This window comes from Lactuca serriola, chromosome 7, assembly GCF_051521515.1.
Source record: "Lactuca serriola cultivar US96UC23 chromosome 7, Lser_US96UC23_V15, whole genome shotgun sequence".
Lineage (NCBI taxonomy): Eukaryota > Viridiplantae > Streptophyta > Magnoliopsida > Asterales > Asteraceae > Lactuca > Lactuca serriola.
This window is the reverse complement of record NC_136414.1, coordinates 75,938,282-75,955,653: the sequence shown is the minus strand read 5'-3', so window position 1 is coordinate 75,955,653 and position 17,372 is coordinate 75,938,282. Positions and strand designations below refer to the sequence as shown.

The 17,372-nt window shown below is 38.6% G+C and overlaps 1 protein-coding gene and 1 pseudogene across 1 annotated transcript; one reads left to right on the top strand and one right to left on the bottom strand.

Moving 5' to 3' along the window:
* The first annotated feature begins 394 nt into the window (after positions 1-394).
* On the top strand, positions 395-2,744 carry LOC145064127 (embryogenesis-associated protein EMB8-like; annotated as a pseudogene).
* Positions 2,745-15,328: 12,584 nt separating this feature from the next.
* On the bottom strand, positions 15,329-17,372 carry LOC145064126 (uncharacterized). Its single transcript, XM_079011637.1, has 2 exons — positions 16,473-17,372; positions 15,329-16,081 (listed from the first exon to the last, which is right to left on the bottom strand). The coding sequence occupies exons 1-2, from the start codon at positions 17,370-17,372 to the stop codon at positions 15,329-15,331; spliced, it is 1,653 nt and encodes a 550-aa protein (XP_078867763.1).

Here is a 17,372-nt window from a genome sequence, read left to right as displayed (position 1 = left end):
CAATTTTTGTGCCATTAGGTAAGTATATGATATTATATTCTTTGTTTATGGATGTAATTGTTTGATTTTTGTCAGAATGTGGAGTTTGATTACATCCATGAAACTATTCGAATTGTTGATTCTGCCTCATTTTCATCAATGAAATTGATCAATGATCCTGCATCTATAAATGGGTTGGAAAAAGATTTAATGATCACACATTCAATCTATGAAAGCTCAAAACTTTTTCAATCAAAAGAACTTGTAAAGATTCGTCAATGACAGGAGTCTTGGAAAAATCCCAATTTTTTTTTAGAAGTTGTTGAAGAAAATTCGTTAACTGCACCTCCTATTTTTAAAAGCTGTCAATCTTATTATGATGATGAGGTTCTTGAAGATGAGTCTGATTTCACTGATGAAGAGAGTTGAGACTAAAAGTAATAGTGATAATGAGGAAGAAAACCCCACTAAAAATAATAAGATCCCAAGAAAGGGTAGAATGGTAATTTCTGAAGACAAATATGTTGAAGGGGTAAAGTTAAGGTTTAGAGGAAAGACTTTGGATATGCAATATGAAAAAGAAACAAATAATGATTCTTATAATGGCCATGAAAATGTTGTTTTAAAGCATCAAGGTGATCAAGGAAAGAAAAATGCTCAAGGGCTGTTTTTGTTTAGTTAACATTCCTATTATATATCAACCATGTAATGGTTTTACTTCACCTGCAACTTTTTTAATATAATTATTTTGCAATTTTAATATTAGTAGTTTACGAATTGATATATTTTATCAGTAGCTTATACTGATTTTAATATAATAGTTGAATATGGTTGCATAATGTTTGACTAGAATTTGTATTTTGTATGCCACTTTTTTAATATAATTATTATGCAATTTTATAAAGATAATTTATGAATTGATATATTTTATTAAACAGAAAAAAGAAAAGAAGGGTAAATTTGTCATATTCAACATTTAACATATTTCAATTAGAGGGTACTTAAGACATTTGTTGAATATTTAAAACTATCATTATGTGAAAGTTTGGATACTTTTGATAGCAACTTATAACTTTTAATGCAGCTAAAACTTTGTTTATGATGAGTTAGTTAATTATGTATCATGTGATGTATCTTGGAGAAGATAGGGAAGATGTTCCTATAGCTGGTGCAGTTGCTATCTGCTCTCCTTAGGACCTTTTGGTTAGTGCTCTGCTGTGCTCTATTATTCATCATAAATTGTATTTCAACATTCCAAATTAATATATATATATATATGTCACTGTTTCTTGCATTTAACCCTTATCATGATTTGATAGCAATTGTTTATTTGTATATATCTATCTGTTGGCTGGCAGATTGGGTCTAGATTCATATGTCGCATGACTGTTCAAAAATTCTATGATAGGGCTCTTACTATTGGTCTTCAATAGTATGCAAAACTGTATGTAGTAATGCTCATTTCTCACTTAAACACAATAGTAGACACTGTACTATACAATGTTTTGGCATTTTAATTGTCTTTTTTTTTTTAATGAAAAAGCTTTCATGTTAATTTTTGTTTCTGATTGCAGACATCAAACTCTTTTTCATCGACTTGTAGATTGGGTTGGTATTCTAAAGGTATGTGAATAAAATGTGTAGTTTAAAAAATTAATCTGATTAATGAATTTTTCATTTACAAATCTGAAAGCTTAAACATAATAAAAAGGCAAAGCTCATTAAAACCCAAATAAGATTATATCAGAAAATATACTTTCTACTTATTATTAGAAAATAAAGTTTTATATTAATTGATATCGTGGAACTTTAAAAATGATTTGTGTCGTTATAAAATAACATAAGGAATCAAATTCTTTCTACATCTGACAAAACAAACAACTTTGTTTCTTCCAGTGGAGTGTACCATTCCTTTCCTGATTCCGTGTGTTTAGGTTCTCATATTATTCTATCTGATTGCAGTAAATCAATGTTATTTCTTCATTTAATCTTTTTGTTAGCTACCACCATATATTTTTTTTAAACTTTTGGTTATTTGGAATATTAACATAGTATTTAACATATAGTGCTTATTTTCTCTTTTTTTTTCTAGTCACGTCGTATACGGGATTTTGACAATTATGCTACTCGTCTAGTTGGCAAGTTTGAGGTAAACCTATTTAACCATTTTAATACTCTTTCTCGCATAATTTGTTAATTTGATTTTTTTTGGTTTGTTGGAGAATGTGGATACATACTATAGGCATTGCAGCAGTGCACCATGTGTGACAAAAGTTGTAATTCCATTACTATGTATAAGTGCTTTAGATGATCCAGTCTGTACATGGGAGGCAATCCGATGGGATGAGTGCGGGTATGCTTTACTGTACTCCTTCATTTCATCCTCTTTGGTCTCATCTGATCTCATCATTATCTTTAATTTATGTTTATTTGAGCAAATAAAAACATTGTGTTGGCTGTAACACGTCATGGAGGACATCTTGCTTTCTTTGAGGGTCTTACTGCATCTACTTTATGGTACACTCCTAATTTTTATTTCAAGTTTCATTCTCAAAATTTGACCTTATTTAATGTACAAAATTAATTTATTTTGCTTGTTGCTTTGATTTCCATAAGGTGGGTGAGAGTTGCTAATGAATTCCTTGGTGTTCTTCACTGTAGCCTCTTCATGCATACACAAAACAAGGTAAAAAAATTAAATTCATTATTCCTCTTTGGTAATTATTTTATATTATCATGATTTATTTAAGTGTAAAAATGTGTAATATATTATATATTCTGTGACATAAATCCTCCGCATATTGGACCATAATCTTCTGTGGATCAAGGCCCATATGTGAATGTTTCAAATGGAATGGTTGCTGCAATCACCAATGATCCATCATCACCCACCGCTAATGTAAAACTAAATGAAGAAGATCCATTTGAGATATTAAAAGTCAATGATCAAAGTGTTGTTGCTGCTGATATACTTGTTGTACCCGATGCAACAAAATGTAGTATCTTCTTCGAGTGGTCAAACATCGGTCAAAGCAGTTGACTTGAATAGAATCAAAAAGTGCTTGTTCTAATGCTTTCAGATGAAATTGCAAAACTTTTCCCATCCATGTTTAGGCAACCATCGGCAATATTGGTGCCAGGTGAATCTAATGAATCATGATCTGCCTTGAAGATAGGAGTTGTGTTGTCAGGAGGACAAGCACCAGGAGGGCATAATGTTACATATGGGATTTTTGGTTAGGATTTTGAACATCCATTTCCTACTGTTCATATTGTTCATATTTCATATGATAGATTGAAAGTTGTATACAATTCAAAATAACTGTGTATCCAATTCAAACCTTTTCTCCCACTGCTTAGTGCAGATTACTTACAAGAATGCTGCAAAGGTTCCATACATTCTCATTGTGCCTTCTGACCTCACATACTTTGTGAAGGTATCTAATGGATTAGATCTTTTAAATGGTTGTGTGAAGATTTTATTGATATATTATTGAGATATTTGTAGGTTTTGAGCTTGGAGGGGACAAGTGAAGGAGGTGAAGAAGTGAAATGCATGTGTGTGAATCCGGGAAGACTGGCGAGAGGTGAAGGAGGTGGTCACTTTGTAGAACTTAACTTCCATGGTACCCCTAGATCATATTCTGCTTCAGTTATTCGTATATAGAAGCAACATTCAGAATTGTGAACACTAATCTTCTTTAACATCATTCTAACATGTGAACCCTAATCTTCAATTAGGCGAGTTTTTTAATTTTTATACATTCTTTAATTCAATTGTGATTCCCAAACCTAATGAGCCATTTGTTTCAGAACTTATTACAACTCTTCCAAAAACCATTTATGAACAAGTTTCATGGGTTGTTGGAGGATTGGTTCTTACTTCAGGGCTTCTCTTTGTAAGGTCAGATTTTCAGCCTCTTTGTTATGCCTTTTCTTTTGATGTGGGCCCTGAGGCTATTTTCGTCATTTCTTGTCTCTAGTTTTATCTCCGTGACACGTGACAAATTAGGTTAATTCTGCTCTTGTTTTGCATAGAAGGGTACTTTCGTCATTTCTTTTCTCTAGTCTTATCTCGATGACATGATAAATTAGGTTGATTATGCTCTTGTTTTGCACACAATTGTATTTTCGTTATTAGGTATTCTGCTCTCATTATTTGCATGTTATCTTAATTGATTTTTAAGTTCTGAACTTAGTGTAGTACTAGGATTCCTTACAAGTTGCTAAATTCTTTGTTAATATTCAGGCTTGAAATCATAAGATTGGAGAGAAGCCATGGTTTTCTGCAGGCAACTCGCAACAATGTGCTTCTTGTTGTTCCACCATTCCTCTATGCTATTAATAACTACCTAAAGTTCACTAGCAAGCTCCTTCCATGCCCTGCAACCTCACAAAGTTCTTGCATTCAGGTTATTCTATTAGAAAGGAAATTGTCAAAGGAGATTGTCAAAGGAGAATTTAGTCATGGGTTTCTTTTAATGTTGTACATGTTTTGTTTTCTATAATAAATATTATGCAATATTAGCAATGTGTTACATTTACTTACTAATGGAATGATTATTTGATTTGACATATTAGTACAATGAATTATCTTTATTGTTTATGGTATTTTATTTTGTATTATGAGACTTTTAATGTGTTATGTAATTTGAAAATTAGTAAATATATCAAAAATATATAATTTTAAAAACATTTAAAATTATGACACGCAAAACTGTCTGTTGTCTTCCTTTATGAAAGGGGCTTCCTTGATACGCATTGTGTGTCATAAACATGCGCGTCGTAAGGTTACGACACACAAATGCATGCCGTCTTCCTTTATGACAGGGCCTTCCTTGATACGCATTGCATGTCATAACTGTGCGTCGTAAAAGCGTGTCATAAATGCGCTTTGTCTCTCGTTATGACAAGGCCTTCCTTGACACACATTTGCGTGTCGTCTGAGCGTTTTACGACGTGCATTGCGCGTCGTAAAAGGCTGTTTTTCTAGTAGTGTAAGTCACATACTACATGGGTTAAATGGTCTTAGGGTGGGGGATTTGGTCCTGCTGTGCCGATCTTGTTTGATTCCAACCGTTATAGGATTGAATCTTTTAGCCTAAGATTGTTTATGTTGGGTAGTATGTGATAGTGTTCATGCGATTGTTACCTGGTACGAATGGAGAATCGTGTGGCAGTTGATGGTAGGATGAGTTATTTTGGGTCAGTCGGCCAGCCACGATATGGGTAGTTTTCCTTTAGGAAGCGAGGATAGAGTGCATGAGTATGTTAGAGTGCAATGTATTGTTAGGGTTGTTGCAATGATCCTATGAGACAACTACAAGTAGGTGTAGAAGGTAGTATGGGCCTGTACTACTGACAGCACATGACCCGTATACATAACAGAGAAATCACAACCCCTAAGGCTTTGTTGGGAGTTGGTTCCTCTTTTATGATATGCGTGTTATCTGATATCTCTCGGGTTTATTCTTAGTATGGCAACTATTTGAGGCTGGATCCGGATCACGATCAGGAGCAGATGGCCAGGATGGGCCAACATTGATTGAGGACCATGTCAGGGAGATCATTCGTGAGGAGGTTGTTTCTTTTTTCCAGGGGCAGATACTGGAGCTGGTTGAATCTGTCAAGGCCGATATGATAGAGTACATTGATGACTGATATGCTACACTTTCTGAGGTTGACATTGCTGAAGGGTTTTGAGCATTCTAACACTTCCTAAGTGTACATGCAACCCTAATAAACCTTGGATCTATGTTTGACTAAGATACATGCAAATAATTATTTTTCCAAGGTTCTTATCCTATCTAGTATGGCATGGGGAACTTGAATCAAATAAAGCCAGAAGAATTACTTACCTTGTAGTTGTAGTTGATTGCTTGGAGTTTCAGAGCCTAGCACCAATAGTGTGGATGCCTCAAATGGAATCACGAATCACCACAAACTTTGGAACCTTAAGAGAATAGTCACAACTATCTTGAAATCGGCCCTCTTGCTTTACTCACATCAACTAGTCTGATTTCAAGAACCAAACCCTGCTTTATATAGTGTGGTGGATTAGGGTTACATCCATGTAAACCCTAATACCCATGTCTCTTCATTTCCATGAGATCCATGGGTTAAAGATCCATGGAGTATCCATGGACTTTCCATGCAAGCCTAGCCCATTCCAAATAAGCATCAGTCCACACTATATAAATATAGAAGCCCATATTTAATTAGTAATACTTTTGATCTCTAAATTAATCCTAGATTAATTATAGATCAATACTAATTAAATAATATGATCTTATATTAATATATTAGAACTTATAATATATTAATAAATCATAACTTATACTATTCTCCAAAGATTATCCATAAATTGTTCGGGTGAAGTGCAACCCAAATGGACCATGTCGGGTCGGGTCAAGTACATACCAAATATAGTTATGGACTTAGACACTATATCCAACAGTCTCCCACTTGGATAAGTCTAATAACTATAGTTGCAAGTATGACTTCAGGAACCGATCAGCAATCGTAGCTCTTTAAACTCTGTTGAACTTGAACGTGCGATTTTAGATAAGTGATCATATAATCCTCTGTTCTAGATATCAGCCGGACAAATACGTGGAACATGGCCTTACTTATTGTTCAGCATTTGTTTCCCGATTTCCAATTTGTTTGACATAGAACTTAATTGAACACATCAATTTAGTTCTGACCGGGCCCAGTACGAAGGTCAAAACAAAATCATCGAGGGGCCCAGATATCAGCTTCTAATCCAAGAAGGAACAGATAAACTTTGACACATATGTTTGTTCTACCACTCATTGAATTATACACAAAAGCACGTTTTATAACATCGAGTTACCAATGCGTTTTTGTACAATCAATGCATAACCAACTCATAAGTAACAAATCATATCTCTAGGTTTGAAGACTTGTATTATATTACCGTCTCATGGTCACTCGAGATAAATTCCATGAAGTGATTCCAGTGAGCGTGGGTTGAGTCCAATGATCAGATCTTATGAGCACTCATGATTGTTGTAGCCATGTCCAACATCTTAGACCTCTGTAACCAATCATGACAGTCTTGATTCATACCTACTTCCGGCATATGACCGACTGTGGAGGTTTGAATAATATGATATACCAAACATAATTATTCTTCAAGTCAAAACATGCAAAAGAAATATAGTAAACGATCAACAAGAGATAGCAACACTTTGCTCATAAATAAAACACCTTTTATTCATCATCTAATGTCAATTACACTTTACAAATTTCGAGATTATGTAACTACTAAAACTAATATCATCCTTCAGCCCTATGCTCCGAGCATGTTGGAGATGCTTAGCCTGAGTTAGTCCCTTCGTGAGGGGATCTGTTGGGTTCTCATCCGATGATACCCTCTTTGCCACGAGGATTCCTTCTTCTATTCGATGTCTGATGAAGTGATATTTTCTGTCGATGTGTCTGGATCTCCCATGATCTCTTGGTTCCTTGGCTAAGGCAACCGCACTATTGCTGTCACAGAAAATCTCCATTGGCTCCTTTATAGCTGGTACAACTCCAAGGTATCCAATGAAGTTCTTTAGCCATATAGCCTCCTTTACAGCCCCGTTTGCTGCTATATAGTCTGATTCACAAGTGGAATCAGCCACTGTCTCCTGCTTGGAACTTTTCCAAGTAATTGCCCCTCCGTTTAAGGTAAAGACCTAGCCTGACTGAGAGCAGAAATTATCCCTGTCAGTCTGGAAGCTAGCATCACTGTACCCTACAACTTTCAAGTCATCACTCCCACCAAGGGTAAGGACCCAGTCCTTAGTCCTTCGCAGGTACTTGAGGATATTCTTTACCGCAGTCCAGTGTGCCTTGCCAGGGTTCCCCTGATACCTGCTAACCATGCTCAAAGCAAAGGCTACATCAGTTCGAGTACACGTCATAGCATACATGATCGATCCTACAGCTGAAGAATAAGGTAGTCGACTCATTTCTGCTATCTCAGCCTATGTACTAGGGTTTTGTGTCTTACTCAATCTGGCGTTACTCTGAATGGGTAACTCACCTTTCTTGGAGTTATGCATGTTGAATCTTTTCAACACTTTGTCCACATAGGTGCTTTGACTAAGTCCAATTAGTCTTTTACTCTTGTTTCTCAAAATCCTTATCCCTAGGATATAGGTAGCTACACCAAGGTCCTTCATAGCGAAACACTTCCCAAGCCAGGACTTTACTTCCTGCAGGGTTGGGATGTCATTTCCTATGAGTAGTATGTCGTCCACATACAATACCAAAAAGCTGACTATGCTCCCACTAGCCTTGATATAGACACACGATTCATCTTCACTCCTTGAAAAACCAAATTCTTTGACTTTCTCATCAAAGCAAAGATTCCATCTGCGAGGTGTCTGTTTCAATCCATAAATGGATTTCTCGAGTTTACACACTCTATTGGGGTACTCTGTACTGACAAAACCTTCTGGCTGAACCATGTAAACATCTTCAGCCAACTTTCCATTAAGGAAAGCGGTTTTGACATCTATTTTCCATATTTCATAGTCATTAAATGCAACAATGGCTAACAGAACCCTAATAGACTTAATCTTGGCCACTGGTGAAAAGGTCTCATCATAATCAACTCCCGGAGTTTGAGAATAACCCTTTGCAACCAGTCGTGCCTTATAAGTGTGTACATTACCATCCATGTCGGTCTTCTTCTTGAAGATCCATTTGCACCCAACTACCTTACAATCAGGTACATTGTCAACCAAGTTCCAAACTTGATTGTCATACATGGACTGTATCTCGCTATCCATAACCTCTTTCCATTTAGCAGCCTCAGGGCCTGCCATGGCTTTCGTGTAGCTGTGAGGCTCATCTAGATTTACCAGTGTTTTATCACTGATAAGTGTCTCACCTTCTGCAGTAATATGGAAACCATAATAATGCTCAGGTGCATTCCTAACTCTGGTGGAACGCCTCAGAGCTATAGATTCTTCAGTCGGCTCAACAGGAGTTTCTCCTCAGGTTAAGGGCTAGGGTTTGAGGTTCCTTCATCACTTGACTCTCGAAGTTCCTCAATGTTAATTTTCCTCCCACTGTCTCCTTGACTCATGAATTCTCTCTCTCTCTCTCTCAAGAATCCTCTTCTTGCTACAAAGACCACATTATCACTGGGTCTGTAGAAGATGTAGCCAAAGGATTTCTGTGGATAGCCGATGAAAATACACCTTTCGCTACGGGGTTCGAGCTTATCATGAGTCTCGCGTCTCACGAAAGCCTCACAACCCCAAATCTTGATGTGGTCTAGATTGGGAACTTTTCCAGTCCACATCTCGTGAGGTGTTTTGGCAACCTTCTTTGTAGGGACTAGATTAAGGATATGGGCGGCAGTCTCTAAGGCATACCCCCAAAATGAGATTGGTAGCGAAGCTCGACTCATCATGGAACGGACCATATCCAACAAGGTCCGATTACGCCTCTCAGCTACACCATTCAACTGTGGTGTCCTAGGAGGTGTCAATTGTGAGATAATCCCACATTCCTTAAGATAGTCAAGGAACTCAGTACTAAGATACTCACCACCACGATTGGATCGAAGCATCTTAATGTTCCTGCCCAACTGATTCTCCACTTCTTGCTTAAACTCTTTGAATTTATCAAAGGTTTCTGACTTATGCTTGATTAAGTAGACATATCCATATCTACTAAAATCATCAACGAAAGTCACATAAAACCGATTAGCATCTCTTGTGGCGGTTCTGAAGGGTCCACACACATCCGTGTGTATGAGGTCCAACAAACCTTCACCCCTAGAACAAGTGCCAGTAAAAGGTGACTTTGTCATTTTACCAAGCAAACAAGATTCACAACTATCATTTGAATTTAGGTCAAATGACTCCAAGACTCCATCCTTTTGGAGTTGGTCTATGTATTTCTTGCTTACATGTCCAAGACGACAATGTCATAAAGATGCTTTATCTAAGCAACTGGAAGAGTCAATATACAATTGTTAGGGGTGTCAGACCCAACAAATAAAGGGGTACAATATACTCCTTAGTAACACTACTCTATTGCACTCAAAAGTAGTACAAGGCAAGTAGGGTCGATCCACAGAGACACGGGACAATCAGTCTATACCCTTTTACGTAAGGTACTTGTTCTCAAAAGATGACAGAAGAAAGGGAAGGGGGGGGGGGGTTTGATTGCAATGATTAGACAAATAAAGTAAAATCACAAGTAATTGGCTGAATGAGTAAATTAAATTCAGATATTATAAAGACTCCAACTTCATGTATGACAATTCAACAATGTGAATCCATGATGACAAGACCTTTTTTTCATTCTATCTAAGTTGGTACTTGAAAATGTTAACAAGCTCTAACACTTTCCATTCACCACTATAATTAACCAAAACAAGCTCTTTGATTAATCCTAACCTTACTAACCTAATCTAAACAAGCTCTTAGAATTAGATTTAAAGATTGCATGAAGCTTTATGTGAATGTTCCCAACAACACCCAATACTCCTCATAAGCTCGGGAGTGTAAAAGTGTATGAATAAGATTTACACTAAATTCATTCAATAGAACTCAATTTAATGCTTGTTACTTGTTCAATTTCACAAAACAATTACGGATTTTGTAAAAGAGATAACTAGAATGATCTAACCCTAATTCAAATGGCCAATAAGAATCAAAATTATAATCAAACATTCGATTGAAGCAAAATCAAATTCATTAGATGGAAACTAAGAACAAACATCAAGTCATATGATTAGATTCACAATTAGAAAGTCAAAACATGAGTTGGAGAAATTAGAGTGCTAGCCACGCATGACTAGAACAAAACCAGAAATCTAGAAGATGAAATCAACAATTAAAATGCTTACAAATACGAAATCAAAATGTTTCCAAATGTTTAACGGATAATCCTTGCTAAAAAACTTCCACTCCTTCTCCTTAAAAATGTTTTTTTTCTGCTCTCTTCCCCCAAAAATGACCTAATTCACGAAATAAGAAAAGAGGAAAAACTGCCAAAAAGACAGTTTTTAAGTCGAACACGCCCCGTGTCGAAATAGATCAAATCAACACGGGTCGTGTTGAGTGTAAGTACGATGCTCAAAAATGCCCAGATAGCCCAACATGCCCCGTGTCCATATAGGCTAAATGAACACGGGTCGTGTTCATCGAAGTCAGAAGATAAGTGTTTGATAGCCAAACACGCCCCGTGTTTGATTCCAGTGCAAACCCAACACGCCCCATGTTGCCCTCTGGATGCTCGTCCAAACTTGATTTTTCTAATTCTTCCGATTCTCTCCCAATCGTCCCGCAATCTTCATCAACGCTCCCTAGCACCTCCAAAAGCACACTCCAACCTCTGGTTCACCTGAAAATGACATGAAAGAGTGCAAATAAGGTCGTTCAAGAAATTAACCTAGATATGCTAAAATGAAATAAAAACAACGAAATTATGCTAAGGATATACATAGAAAAAGGGCTAAAAGTTGTGCAAAAAGGGTGCATAAAACGCACCCAACAGATCTCCCCAAGCTTAGACCTTTCTTGTCCTCAAGAAATAACAAGAAACAGACGAAACGGGACGATTTCTGGATGGCAAAAAGAAACTTAGAACGAAAAGGGGATGAAGGATCCTAAAGGTTAAGAATGAGTGCATGCAATGTAATGCCATGAAAATTTAAGTTATGTACAAAATGCACTTGAGAAACAAAATGAAGCAAAAGAAAAGAAGATTAAGAATAAAAATAAAATATGTACTTTTGTAACTAAATAAAGGTACGATCAAACTTTACATCAATAGGGCTCCGATCATTGATACCTTGGCAACCATCCTGTTTCCTTCCACATATCACAGACTTTCAAAGTGAGGAAGACCTGAAACGGTGTAACCTAATAATCCAACCAAAGTTTTATTTAATCTTTATACCTTACTAAGCTTTATGGGCGAGAATAACATAGTCCGGATTTCATGTCCTTAAGACTACATGGCCAAGAATCAGAATCGACGCATCCTTAAGAACCCGTCACGGCGAATCAGCTTTCACTGAAACAGTGTGCTCACCCGAAGGGGCCTAGCTCCTATGCTTTCACTTTTTTGAGAGCCACAAGTATCATATCACACAGTTCTTCATTCGCCAGATTTGACTTTGAATTGGCTTTTGATTGGATTGAACTTTGTTTTGAACTTGGATTCTTCAATCTTCATTTTTGGAATTTCTTGGAATTTCTTCGTTTTGGCACTTGAAATTCTGATTTGGATACTAGATATGACAGTTGTACCCTTCCTTATTTCTTGACTGTGTGGATCTGATACTTAAGCTCTCTGTTACCGTGGGGGTAATGCGTGTCAACAAATAGGTCCGTGTTCTGTGGGTTCAGAGTTGCCGATAAAGATTCTTTTTAAACATTCAAAAGCAAATGATCCTAAAGCTGTTATTACCGCCCAAAAAACGTTTCAGTATAAAATTTCTTTTATTATCTAAGGCTAGGGTCTTGAATTACGGTGCTTGGGTCCCCTAGTTATGACAGCTGATTCTACGCCTCCGGTAACTATCCGGTCGCCTCGGAATTTAAGTTATGTACAAAATGCACTTGAGAAACAAAACGAAGTTGGTAAAATGCACAAACTTGAAATAATTTTTTTTTTTTGAAAATGCATGCATGAATATGAAATGAATCTAGTGTACAACTATACCCCTCCCCAAGCTTGAATATAAGCATCGTCCCCGATGCTCGGAGAGGGGGGAACAACCTAAAATGGAGTTGGAGGAGGGGGATAGTGGCTGGGGTTGCGGGTCCAAGTCCAGAAGTCCTCATCCTGTTTGCGCTGATGCTCTTGATCCCGAGCGTACTGAGTGGTGAAGGTGGAAAAATTCTGGGTCAGGCTTGCAATATCTTGCTGGTAGGTGTCGAGGCAGGTATGGATTGACTGGAATGCGTCCATATACTGCTGATGATAAGGTGGGGGTGCAGCAAAATGGGATGAGCTGGCACCACCGGTGGGAGAAGCACGGCGGGGCTCCTCCTCCTCTTCATCATCATCACCATCTTCCGCGTTGTCTTCACTTTGCTCATCTACCTCGGTGGAGTATGAGTGGGGAAGATGTATGGAATGATTTGCCAATTGGTCATGTGAATGGGATTTCGGAAGTCAAGAATGCCTTTATTTTCTGGTGTGATGAGGAGCTTTGGATCATGATTTTGACCCACGGTCCAATGGTGTGTGCCATCGCTTGCCGAATGGAAAAGTCACATGGACTCAAGGACAGTAATGGTGAGATAAGGCTCACCCGGTAGTGGCTGATGGGGACCGGGGTATGGGGCTCGGATTTGGGCGCTCTTGGCGAGCATGCTGACAATACCCCCGCAAACAATTTTTCCCGATCGGGATGCGCTCTGGCGGAGGAGCTTGTGGCACACAAATCGACCATAATGAGGAATGAGTTTATTCTCGGGAGGGGTCATTGCATAGAGGATTTTGAGTTCTAGCGCGCTGATGGTGCTTCGCTCCTCTCTAGGGGCGACGAGCGAAGCAATGATTCTATGGGCCACCTTCATCACGAGATGGATAAGTGATGAGGCTTTGGCAGCGCTAGAGACATATGGGTATTGTTGGGTGAGTTGAGTCCACCATGTTAAGTCAAAGTATCCTTGAATTGGGTCGGTGGGGCCAAATGTGTTTTCCGTTGGGGCCCCCACAATGGCATTGATTTGATCCAAGGAGATCTCATAGTCTTGATTCATTAGACGGAAGTAGAGGATCCCATGGTCCAAATAAACTGAGGATAGAAACTCAGCTGTTGGGACTTTATAGCTCAATTCATGGACCCTCAACAAGCTGTGCCACCCTATATTGCGGAACATGGTTTTGACTTGATTATAAACATGCAACTCTTTTAGGGATGGAACATGCGCAAATTTTTGGATGGCATGACCCCGTTTAAGGAATGACTCAAGTTTGCCCTGTTGAATTGGGCCAAGACATACGACACCGCAATGAGACGGGTCGATTGGGGGTGTTGGGGACCTAGGTGGAGGTGATGGGGATCTAGATGGAGGTGATGGTGATCTAGGCTTCCGACGACGGGCGGATGATTTGGTCTGTCTTGGTCTTTTCGAAGATGTAGCTTCCATAGTCAAGTTTGGGACAAATTAAAAGTCAATAGGTCAAAATGTCAAAAAGTCAACTGTTGACGGGTCCAGTCAACTTTGAATTTGGCCACCAAAATTTCGCGGGAAATTTGGTTTTCAAAGATTTCCTACTAAGAAACAAGTCCAAATAGATCACAATTTCAAGTACTTTGACTCAAGAACACAAAATCCAAAAGTTAAGGGTTGGAAAGAATTTACCGAATCATATGTTGGATTGTGTTGTTCTTGATGGATAAAATCTTCCTTAACCTTCCCAAGCTTGCCCCTTTCAAGATTAAGACACTAAAACACCAAAATCAAGTGAGATTTTCGGATCTAGGGTTTGTCAAAACCCCTAAATCCACCATTAAAATGCAAGAAAATGGTGTTTAAGATGGAGAAGGTGAAGTGTAGATGATGAAAATCAAACCTTTTTGTAGATGAAAGCCAAAATCTTGAAGAAATTGAAAGGTTTTTGATGAAAATCGGACCCTAGGTTTTTGTTGGGAGAAAAGGGATGTTAGGAAGTGAAAGTGGGGATAAATAAGGTCAAGTCCCAATTTTTTTCTTTAAAAAGGATCATAACTGCTGCGCGGACACGACCCGTGTCGCCCTAGGCCAAATTTACATGCCCCGTGTTGGGGGTTTTATGCTGAGATAAGGACGAACACGACCCGTGTTGGGTCAAGGCCAAAACCAACACGACCCATGTTGGTCTCTGGAAGAATTTGGGGGTACTTTTGCATGGACACGACCCGTGTCCATTATAAGCCAAAATGCGACATGGCCCGTGTTGGTCTCTGGAAGAATTTGGGACTTTTTTTTTCACGGAGACGACCCGTGTCAATTGTAGGCCAAAACCAACACGACCCGTGTTGGTCTATGGAGGAATTTGGGTCTTTTTTTCATGAACACGCCCCGTGTTCCATTAAGGCTAAGAGGGACACGACCCGTGTTGGTCCCTGGATGCTAATCCCCAATTTTTGAACTTGAAAATTTCCCTCTCTTTGAAATGAAATACTTTTCCACCCTAAGGTCCGTTCTTTTGGTTTGAAAACAATGACAAAACACATTTGGAACATTAAAAACCATAAGAATTCAAAGAACGAATTGTTTTAACGAAAAATGACAAAAATACCCCCGGTTTGCCTCCCGGTTAGCTGCCCTTGTTTTAGGTCGTTGGCTCGACTTTGTCCCTCAGGTGTAATTCATTCTTGGTATGTGGGGTTTTCCAACTCATCAACCTCTTCATTCTTCACCTCAAATCCTTCATAAAACGGCTTCAACCTGTGACCATTAACTTTGAATGTTTTACCCGTTTGCTTGCTCGTGATTTCCACTGCACCATGGTGAAACACCCTTGTGACCACGAAAGAACCGACCCATCTCGATCTTAACTTTCCTGAAATTAGCTTGAATCTTGAGTGGTAAAGCAACACCTTTTGTCCTTGTATAAAAGTCTTTCGGGAGATTGCTCTGTCATGATATGCTTTTGTTTTCTCCGTATAGATCATGTTACTTTCGTATGCATCATTCTGAATCTCCTCTAGCTCTTGGATATCAAGTTTCCTTTTATTTCCCACCTCATATTCACTCAAGTTGAATTTCTTTACCGCCCAAAAAGCTTTATGCTCAAGCTCAACTGGAAGATGGCATGCTTTACCAAACACAAGCCTATATGGGGACATACCAATGGGAGTTTTAAAAGCAGTACGGTATGCCCATAAGGCATCATCTAGCCTCAAGCTCCAATCTTTGCGGTTTGGGTTGACTGTTTTCTCCAAGATACTTTTGATTTGCCTGTTTGAGACTTCTGCTTGTCCATTGGTTTGGGGATGATAAGCTGTTGAGACTTTGTATGTCACTGCATATCTCTTCAAAACAACTTCTAGCATCCGATTGCAGAAATGGGTCCCGCGGTCACTTATGAGCGCCTTTGGTGTGCCAAACCGTGAGAAAATCTATACTTTAAGGAAATCGACCACAACTTTGGAATCATTAGTACGGGTGGCCTTAGCCTCCACCCATTTGGACACATAGTCCACCGCTAACAAAATATAAGAACAACCAAAAGAGGGCGGAAATGGTCCCATAAAGTCAATACCCCATACATCAAAAATCTCACATACTAGAATAGGGGTAAGGGGCATTTGAATTCTATAGCTTAAAGATCCGGATTTTTGGCACTTTTCACAATGTGCACAAAGTACATAGGAATCATGGAAAATAGAATGCCAAAAGAATCTTCTATCTAAAACTTTCCTAGCTGTCCTTTGGGGTCCAAAGTGACCACCACAAGCATGAGAATGGAAAAAATTAAGGATAGATTGTACCTCTTTTTGCTCAACACACCTGCGAATTACTTGGTCCGCATAGTACTTCCAAAGATAAGGCTCGTCCCATATGTATCGTTTGGCGTCCTTCTTGATTTTGTCTCTTTGCCAACGGGATGAATCTGGGGGAAAGTTGACTTGTGACCAAGTAGTTGACGATATCTGCATACCATGGTGCTTCTTTGGCTGCAAATAGATGCTCATCTGGAAATGTGTCACAGATTGGTATACCATCTTCGGGTGACACGATGCGACTTAGATGATCCGCAACCAAATTTTCCTTTCCATTCTTGTCTTTGATCTCAATACCGAACTCTTGCAAAAGCAGCATCCACCATATTAACCTCGGCTTTGAGTCTTTCTTTGTACGCAAGTGCTTTATGGCTGCATGGTCCGAATATATGATCACTTTAGTTCCAAGGAGGTATTGTCGGAACTTCTCTAAAGAAAAGACAATAGCAAGCAACTCTTTCTCTGTTGTGGTGTAGTTACCTTGTGCCCTATCAAGGGTCTTTGATGCATAGTAGATGACATGGTGTGCTCGGTCAACCTTTTGTCCCAAAACCTCCCCAACCGTGGTATTGCTAGCATCGCACATGATTTCAAATGGAAGATCCCAATTTGGCGGTTGAATAATGGGGGCAGATGTCAACAAATGTTTCAAAAGATCAAATGCCTTTTTACATTCATCAGCAAACTCAAAATCAGCCTCCTTTTGTAGAAGTTGACACATCGGCACCGTGATCTTGGAAAAATCCTTTATAAACCGCCGATAAAAACCTGGATGGCCAAGAAAAGAACGTACTTCCCGAACATTTGTCGGGTATGGTAAGCTCTTAATAACATCTGTTTTGGCCTTGTCAACTTCTAAACCTTTTTGGGACACCACATGTCCAAGTATCAAGCCGTTGTCAACCAT

Excerpts from the sequence above, each read along its gene's own strand:
- LOC145064126 (XM_079011637.1), bottom strand. The coding sequence starts at position 17,372 with ATGGTTGACAACGGCTTGATACTTGGACATGTGGTGTCCCAAAAAGGT. Across the intron at positions 16,082-16,472 it reads GCGGACCAAGTAATTCGCAG|ATTTTCTCACGGTTTGGCAC; the intron begins GTGTGTTGAGCA and ends CTTAAAGTATAG.